The 9540-nt window shown below is 47.1% G+C and overlaps 2 protein-coding genes across 4 annotated transcripts in view; one reads left to right on the top strand and one right to left on the bottom strand.

The window, feature by feature from the left end:
* The window catches only part of LOC115180043 (SLIT-ROBO Rho GTPase-activating protein 1), a 28259-nt gene extending 24868 nt beyond the window's left edge, over positions 1 to 3391 (top strand). For all 3 annotated transcript variants that reach the window (XM_029741937.1, XM_029741935.1, XM_029741936.1), the window contains exon 23: positions 1373 to 3391. In XM_029741937.1, coding sequence (XP_029597797.1) covers positions 1373 to 1795 — 423 coding nt within the window. In that variant the 3' untranslated portion in view covers positions 1796 to 3391. The remainder of the gene's footprint in view (positions 1 to 1372) is intronic.
* Positions 3392 to 3514: 123 nt separating this feature from the next.
* Positions 3515 to 9268, bottom strand: LOC115180044 (KICSTOR complex protein C12orf66 homolog). Its single transcript, XM_029741938.1, has 3 exons — positions 8739 to 9268; positions 5835 to 6123; positions 3515 to 5144 (listed from the first exon to the last, which is right to left on the bottom strand). Exons 1-3 carry the CDS (start codon positions 8977 to 8979, stop codon positions 4325 to 4327), a joined length of 1350 nt encoding a protein of 449 aa, XP_029597798.1. The 5' UTR covers positions 8980 to 9268; the 3' UTR covers positions 3515 to 4324.
* Between the last annotated feature and the right edge of the window lie 272 nt (positions 9269 to 9540).

Raw genomic sequence — 9540 nt, forward strand, 5'->3', positions numbered from 1 at the left:
TGTAAATGTAATTGACATCATTTGAATCAATTGGAGGTGTACCTGTGGATATATTTCAAGGCCTACCTTCAAACTCTGTGCCACTTTGCTTGACATCATGGGAAAATCTAAAGAAATCAGCCAAGACCGCAGAAAACAAATTGTAGACCTCCACAAGTCTGGTTCATCCTTGGGAGCAATTTCCAAACGCCTGAAGGTACCATGGTCATCTGTACAAACAATAGTACGCAAGTATAAATACCATGGGACCACGCAGCCGTCACACCGCTCAGGAAGGAGACGGGTTCTGTCTCCTAGAGATGAACGTACTTTAGTGGACCTTGTGAAGATGCTATGCTGGAGGAAATGGGTACAAAATGATCTATATCCACAGTAAAACGAGTCCTATAGCGACATAACCTGAAAGGCTGCACAGCAAGGAAGAAGCCACTACTCCAAAACCGCCATAAAAAAGCCAGACTACGGTTTACAACTGCACATGGGGACAAAGATCGTACTTTTTGGAGAAATGTCCTCTGGTCTGATGAAACAAAAATAGAACTGTTTGGCCATAATGACCATCGTTATGTTTGGAGGAAAAAGGGGGAGGCTTGCAAGCCGAAGAACATCATCCCAACGGGTGAAGCACGGGGGTGGCATCATCATGTTGTGGGGGTGCTTTGCTACAGGAGGGACTGGTGCACTTCACAAAATAGACGGCATCATGAGGATATATTGAAGCAACATCTTAAGACATCAGTCAGGAAGTTAAAGCTTGGTTGCAAATGGGTCTTCCAAATGGACAATGACCCCAAGAATACTTCCAAAGTTGTGGCAAAATGGCTTAAGGACAACAAAGTCCAGGTATTGGAGTGGTCATCACAAAGCCCTGACCTCAATCCCATAGAAAATGTGTGGGCAGAACTGAAAAAGCATGTGCGAGCAAGGAGGCCTACAAAACTGACTGAGTTACACCAGCTCTGTCAGGAGGAACGGCCAAAATTCACCCAACTTATTGTGGGAAGCTTGTGGAAGGCTACTCGAAACATTTTACCCAAGTTAAACAATTTAAAGGCAATGCTACCAAATATTGAGTGTATGTAAACTTCTGACCCACTGGGAATGTGATGAAAGAAATCCTTCTCTACTATTATTCTGACATTCGACATTCTTAAAATAAAGTGGTGGTCCTAACCTAAGACAGTTAGACAGAATTTTTACTAGGATTAAATGTCAGGATTTGTGAAAGTGAGTTTAAATGTATTTGGCTAAGGTGTATGTAAACTTCTGACTTCAGCTGTACTTGCAGACAGACACCTGCTGCACACAAACTACACTTCATCTTATATTTTCTCTATTTCCTCCACCCTGCCTCGTTCCCCTCTCTCCGTAGGACATAGAGGAGAGTGTGAGTGTGGCTCTGGGGCAGCTGAAGCAGATGGAGCGTGGGGGCTGCAGACCGGCTCCTGACGTGGTCCTGGACACTCTGGAGCAGGTTAAGAACAGCCCAATCACAGCCTGCTCCTCCGAGTCACCCAGCCCCCACAGCACCCCCTCCACCCCAGGGACCCCTGGTACACCGAGTCCCCTCAGCCCTCTGAGCCCCCTCATTCCCCTCCCTGGCCCCCCTCCCGCACCCCTCCGATCCACCAACCCCTCCCCCGACACCCTGGGCTCCTTCAAGCCCGTTTTGGGGACTCCACTCCGTATGGGGGCTCCACTTCGCCCCCCAGCCCTGAGGCCCAAACCCCTGGTGCCCCCCAAGAGCAACACCCCTCCTCTGCCCCCGCTGCTGGACAAGTCCTGCACCATGTGATGAGCCAAACCAGGCCAACCCGGGCCAAAATAAAGAATAGGAGAACAGGGTACCTGCTTACTGTTTAGAAACCTGAACATGGGTAGAAAGCGGTAGGACAGATCTGAAACTAAAAGGGTTTTATGTAGTAATACAAAATAATACATGATATACCATGATATTTATGTGTGTTGTCAGGTTGGTGTGTACTCTTGTTGGTGTATAGGAGTTAACTTTCTCCATGTATCGAAGCATTTATCAAAGGGTAGCTATGTAAAATGGGACTGCTGAATGGGAGAAGTACAAGAAAAAAAGTATAAGCTGAAGAAAGCAGAAACCGGTCCTGTAAAATAGATGTAGTCACAGATGTGTGGGAAGTGTAGTTCTCCAGTGAAATGTAGTTTCAGTGACGTGAACGTTGATTATGTAATGACAATAGGCTCTTCAGCTAATGAAGGTCTATCACCAAAAGGCTGCTGTATTCTTAGTGTAGTTCAATTGGCTGCTGTATCTACAAGCGATTTTCATTGGCGAAGCAAAAAGAAAGGGACAATGCGGAGTCTGATGGGTAAAGGGAGGCTCACACAGTGTGGAAACAAGGGAGGATGTCTGATCTTTTTTATTTCACTTGGTTCCGCTGCTAAGCTCACTAATGCCTCAACCAAAGCCTCTCGAGGCATTGGTGACAGAACTCACATTCTATTTAACCAATGTTCAGCTATTTTAATGAATGTTCCAGTGTTTAATTACGACTGTTCAGCTCTCTATTGAATGTTCAGCGGGCACTAATGTCACAGGGCCGGCGGTGGCGTTAACCCTCACTACTAGAAAACAGCCTTCTCTTGTGTTCAACCGATACACACACTCAAGCCAGGGGAAATCATTTGGAGGTACAGTGGGTTAGGAGTTTGTAGAGTTCGTTTCCCTCAGCCTGGGTAATTTCTTTCCCCCTTGCCCTGTTTGTGTGTTTCCTCTGCCTGCCCTCGTTCTGTTCCTTTGTAAGTGCGATGGTGGATAAAATGGATTATTCATGTCTGCCTTTAGTACCAGAACATGTGCAGGACAGGGGTGCGTGTGTGCTGGCACTTAGTTTGTGTGGGAATATAGTGTGTCTGTTTGTTACACTGAAGTCACGAAATAACCTTAAGTTCACAGTAAGCAAACCGGGTGGGGCTCTTGGGTGTAAATGCCCAAAATACACTTGAACAACGGCACACTGAATGTGTCCTCTTTACTGGGTTGGGAACTATTGTGTGTGTGTGTGTGTGTGTGTGAGGAGTCCTGGGGATGTGTGTCTCCAAGAATGGGCTATGGGTGTGCATTGGTTTGTGTGTGTCAATGTGAAAGTGCCTTTTTTTACCCGTCTTTGTGGGGAGTTGTAATCCACTCACGCATGTCCTGAACGAAGAGCAGCAGCACTTAGAATGAAATAATCAAAATGTTTTAGTAGAAGACTGAATTATGAATCCTAGAGTTAATCTATTGTGACATTGCACTTTGATGTATAGGGAAAATTGTGTACTTGGCATGTAGCATTATAACATGTGAACAGGTGCATTTTAAGGGATGTTGGCTTCTCTCTGAATGTGTCTGATAATTAAAGGAAATGGTTTCGTCTGTTAGTGTTGCTGTATCTGAAACTCCCGAGCTTCCTAAAGATGAGCTCTTATAGCCAAATGCATAGTATCGATGTTGTATTTATATTATAAATAAAAAAAAGGGAAGAAATGAACAAGTGCGTTTTGGATAGTCAAGCCTTCATTATTGCCTTGTTTATCCCCTGCTGGGTGTGGGGCCGGGATGGAGATGCGCTACAGTTAGCCGTCTGAACACTCAGTAACGTCTCAGTCTTAAGAAACGTGTGAAATCACCTCTTACACACACGTCATGATGCTTTTTTCTACAGTCATTTGGGAATTAAACCGATAAATAAGTACAAATAAATAGAGGATGACATACCGGAGAAAACGAATTAAGCACTTCTGTTGACGGTAAACAAACAATGTTAACAAAAGTATACAAATGAAGCAAAGGCTTTTTCAGTACATAGCACCATTATATCCCTGACGGGTAGGAAGTTGTCTAACCTGTGATGGAATAGAATCAAGTCAAAGAAACAGGTCAAATGTCTCAATAGTCAGTTCACTGTGAGAAGGCCACTGCGTCAGTGACGCATCTCTTTTGGTCTGGAACTGATTTTACAAAACAAACTAAAGGATTCAAAGCATGACGCTCAACAGAACTAACAGTTGGACCACGGGTTGAAGCCATTCTCTGAATTAAGACAAGCTGATGTTGAGCTTCTAATTATATTTCAAATAAATATCAAGTAGTAAAGCAAAAGGTCCTGGCCGCCCATTTTAAGAAGCTAAAACCAATCAGAACGTTGCAACAATGTCACTCGAAGCTTTCCTAATGATTAGACAACTTGTTCATCCTGTCTATGGAACTGGAACAATGCCTCATCTCTCTGTTATAAAGTTACACGCACGCACCTCCCTACCCCTTATGGGGACACAGTCAGTTTATGAAGCATGGCATATCTCTCTCTCAGCCCTTGGAGCCAGGTTTGAGGGTGCTGAATGGTTTGGAGTTCCTCAGCGAGCCAGAGATCTCCTGCAGGAAGGCGGTGATGTGCGAGTCCTTCTCGGACTTCCTACCGTCGAAGATGACCACCAGGGTGAAGTGTGATTCTGGTCGGGTCAGGTAGTAAGTGCTCTGGACTTTGTCGTCGTAGAAGTGTACCACCTTGTCCAGCGTGTTGAGCTCCGCCTCGCGGTCGCCCATCATCATGATGACGTTGGGCCAGTGCGTGAGCGGCCGCTCGCCCCCGGGAAGGGACACCACGGCGGGGAACTGCTCCACCCCCTTGGGCGCCTCGTGGTACGAGTGCGGGTGGTGGTAGCCGTGGCCCTGGAAGCTGTCCAAGCCGCGGTTGTCGAACACCAGCGAGACGTTGTTGGCATCGTGTTTGCGGATAAACGAACAGATCTTGCCGTGGTAATCGGGCGCCGTGCGTGCAGTCAGGGCCTTCATGTCTGCGGACGTTGTCTGGCGGCTCAGCGCCTCATGGAAGTAGAAGCTGAATTTAGCAAGGAGCGCCCCCTGGAAGCGCTGCAGCCACATGCACAGGTGGGGCAGCTGCACGGCTTTCTGGGACTGGCCTCCGAACAGGTGCTTGCGGGTCTCCCTCTGTAGCTGGAGGAGCTGTCCCCAGGCGGTCAGCTTAGAGCTAGCCCCATGCAGGCTGAGCAGGGCGGGCAGGAAGTGCCACTCTGACACCTGGGCCTGGCAGCGCAGGAGCTGTGTTACTACATCCACCTCTGTCTGGAAGCCCCCCTCCAAGCGGCCCAGGATGGGGTGGTGGAATCTGGGAGGGAGGGGGGGAGGAGATGGAGGGGGTCATTGGAGAGCAAGCTATTTCTAATATAAGGGAGAAATGCTGGTGTTGTCAGACGGCAGTCTAAAAACTGATCACACTCCACTACGAATCAATTGTGTTCACTATTCAGTAAGACCAATTATCCTAATGATAAATAGCCTTATTAGTACTAATGCTGATTAATATACTGGAAGAGATATTGGATGTTTCTGGTGTTCTGTGATGCTAAGGGTGTGGCGACTGGGTGTGGAGGTGCTGGCCCTGATTAGCAGTTAATATCCTGTGTAGTCTCAATGCTGATTACGTTCCCTGGCTGTGTCGACTGCTGTGCGAGAGTCACCTTCACCCCTGACTGCACAACCACCCATGTGTACCAGATTGTGACTCGCTGCAGTGTGGATCGTGGCTCGCTGCAGTGTGAACTGCAACTCAGCTGCACAGTGGGCTTTTCTGTGTTGGGCTTGCTTTGGTTCCGGCTGAGCTACATTTGATATCTGCTGATATCAGCAGAAAGCTCCCCACCCCTCCCTCCCTCCCTCCCTCCCCGTCATGCTCCACCCACCCGCCCCTCCCCCCACATACTCTTGCCGTCTCTTTTTTCCTGCAATTTCTCAGCCACTTACACACTATTACAGCCTGCACGCACAGCTGAGCTTACACACGACACGTCCCACACACCTGGAGCTGTATTTCTGCACCACCGCCTCGAGGGTGGCGACCAGCTCCTCAGAGTTGATGTTCTTCTGGCTGCCCAGCGCGTGCATCTTCTCGTACAGGTCAGCCATCTCCATGCGGGCCTGGGTGAAGTGGCACAGCTGTTCTGACAGGTGAGACAGCAGGTCCTCCAGATAGGGTGCGGAGCCTGGCTGGGCGTGGCGCCCCATGGTTACCACCTTCCTCAGCGCATTGAACAGGGAGGTGTAGATGGTGCGGATGGAGTCCTTGCGGCTGAAGAACGACTGGCCGCCTGCAAGAGTGGGTTATGATCCTGATTAACATATTGGAGCAACAGAGAAAACAGTCCATGTTGGAAATTGTTGTTTGGGGAGCTATAGCCTAACGTAGCTGTCGTAAAAACACGCCAGAGCGGAGTCCCAACAACTGTTTTTCAGGGGAAATGGAAGTTAGGTTAAATACTGTATCTGTGAAAACCGGAAACATCCGTTTTCAGCCGACCCCTCAGAGAGTGGGGTAGACACGATGTGCTGTCTTTTTGTTAGGTGGGTTTATCTGCGGTTGGCATCCAACGTTATGGTGCATTACCGCCACCTACTGTACTGGAGTATTGGAAAAGCAGAAACTAAATCATACCTACCAGCCCCATTGCTCTTAAAAAATATAAAATATTTGAGACATATATACACACACACTCTAAACTAATTTCCTGTATCCCCTTCTCCCTCATACTAGATCTCATCCTCCCTCTGATTCTGCCCAGACTGGAGCAATACATGCTCAACTGTCTCTGTTTCCTGGCAATAAACACACTTTCCTGTTGGATGCTTTCCTATCACATTTAAGGACTTACTCAACCAGCTGTGTCCTACCTTTAATCTTGTAAAAATAGTCTCCCTTCCTGCTGTCCTCCCCTCCCTGACATTCCTCTGTACTTGAAATAAATGCCTGCCCTTAGTAGCTATTCCACTACTCCTGCCATCTCAGCACCATCACTGTCCATATCAGGCTTTTTACCTCTGCCGTGCTCATTGAAACTACAACATCAAACATCCCCACTAAGTGCTTGTTTAGCCAGTACATCAACTGCCTCGTTCCCCTCCACCCCCACGTGGGCTGGGACCCAAGTAAATCTGATCTGTATAACCATCTGTCTTATCCTGCCATGGGTTTGTAGTACCTCAAAGCAGGTCTTGTCTGCTACATGAGCTAAAGGATTGACTTCCTCCACCCACTTCAAGGCCAACGGTATGGCCATTAGCTGCTCCGTATATACAGCCAGATGATCTGTAATACCTTTCCTGGCTGGCATCCCCCATTCCTGCACTACAAATGCTGACCCAGTGCATCCGGTCTTTGGATCTTTGAACCATCTGTGTAAATGTAACCATCTGTGTGAATAGCTACCATTGGACTAAACTCCCTTCCATACAGTCCCATCTCCCCCTCGCCTGGGTATTTCCCACCCACCCAAAGCTCGTGTTCTGTCCTCGCTCATGTTCTCAGCATGCCTGTAAAATCTCTTTTGCAGGATGAGACACCCCATGTCCCTGTAGGTTGACCCAATAATGAATTGCCAGCTGCTGTCTCCTAATCTGCAATGGCATATCCCCCATCTCCACCTGTACTGTAGTGCAGCCACTAGGGAGGTCCAAAACACCCCACTACATATTCTGAGTCCTTGCCCCTGTATGACATCTAGCCTTTCTAATGAGGTCAGAGCTGCCGAACCATACGCTATGCTGCCATAGTCTATTACAGATCAGATCAATGCAACATACACGGTCCTCAATGAGGAACGCCCAGCCTCCCACTCCTTCCCTGTCTGACAGCGCATCACACTTAGTACCTTCTTACACTTTCCCACCACTCTCTCAATTTGTTCTGCCCATATGGCCTCAAGCATACCACATCTCCCACCTTCCTCCTGGTAAAGTGAGTTCGCTACACAAAACCTGAATCCCCACAATGCCCACCGCTCTACCTTATCAATCGCTTCCTGTACCTTGCTGACTATGTATGGCACATTTCTTCCCCTCTCCATAAGGCACCATCATCTGAAAATAACGACCTCCCAATATCTGACCATACCTGAGAGTAAACATCATTGACCATAATTGAGAACAGAGGTCTAATCACGATCCCCTGCGGTGTACCGTTATCCACCAGGTAGCTGCTTGATAGAGACTTTCCCCACCCTCACCTGGATAGACCTTCCAAACAGGAAATCCTTTATCCAGTTGTACTTTTTCCTCCTACCCCCATAACATCGACGTGATATTAGCTGCTGAATACACAAGTCATAAAAATGTGGGCTTGTATCGCCACCTGCTGTTAGAAACCTACACCTCAACGTTCTATTATGGAACGTGACTTTCTCGTCTGGATAATAACACCATGGTGATACTAGTCCCACTTGTAATAGTGGGTATAATTTGTGTTACGTTCCAACAGGAATCTGTTCCAAAAACGTTGTAACGTACAAAGTTGCCAACAAACAACGCATACAAAGTAGCATCATCAATTCAACTAGTTGACGAATAGGCATCAACTCACCACGTAGCGTATTCTTAATGTTTGTCCATAGGCTACCAGAGCGAGGACATACATTTTCTGGAATAAACGTGGTGAGTGAAAAACGTAATTAAATAGCCCAGTACTGGTATGGTAGCCTACCTGGTATTTTATTCTGCCGCTATACAACTTTGTATGCGTTGTTGACAGCCTTGTTATTTACTTAGTTTTTGGAACAGATTCCTGTTGGAACGTTCCACAAATTATACCCACCCCTTGTAATAGGTTACATTAATTGCACTGAGGGGTGTCATTTTGCCACACCAATGAGTTTTGTAGTGAAACAAAAAGGTCATTTTCTGTCGGTGCGTGTTTACATGGGGTACTTTTTACCCAGTTTTTGTCCCAGGAACGTCATGTTGTGATAGGCTTTCTCCGCTGCGGAAAGGTGAGCGAAGGCGGCGAGGAGAGCGGCCCAGATGGCCGCTGCGCTCTTGCTGCTGTCCTTCTCTTTCTCCACATAGTCCTTCGCTCGGTCGAACGAGAACATTCCGAGCTGCGTGAAGAAACTCTCCAGAATCGCCCGCTCACGTGGCACCGGCCGCAGTTCGTCCTCACTCGGAGCCTCCGTCATGCTTTTAGGATAGCTAATACAGCGAGTTAACTTGTGAATATAATAGTTATTGCCGTACTAAACTGGTCGCATTCTAGCTAAATACTACTGCTATCATGCTAGCTAGCCATCCATTTTTTAGCAACACCACTCTCGGCCCAAACTGAATTTCTGTCAGAATGTATTGTTCACCTAGTACTGGCGTTAAATAAAAATGTAACTACTTTTCCGTAGACGCCATCTTGGTTTCACAACACTACGGAAAATCAGAAGTGACTGGCGAGACCGTGGGAAGAGTTGCAATCTGAACCTCTAGCGGCCTCTTCTGGCTTGGAGTGGTTCAAAACTACAAGTAGATACAGAAACTCACTTGAATGGAAATATGAAAATAAATAGTTTCATTCCATAATTTTCGTTGGATAAAGCTGTGTTAATATTTCAGTACTTACCAAGTTGTAGGGAGTGTCATGTCATCCCTATGCCATGGGAACGAAATACCACCTGGACTTACCATTTATTTTCTCCTTAATACCTGTGTTCTGTTTTGTATGATGTAAGATTGTACATTGTTGATCTGTATTT

This window comes from Salmo trutta, chromosome 40, assembly GCF_901001165.1.
Source record: "Salmo trutta chromosome 40, fSalTru1.1, whole genome shotgun sequence".
Taxonomy (NCBI): domain Eukaryota; kingdom Metazoa; phylum Chordata; class Actinopteri; order Salmoniformes; family Salmonidae; genus Salmo; species Salmo trutta.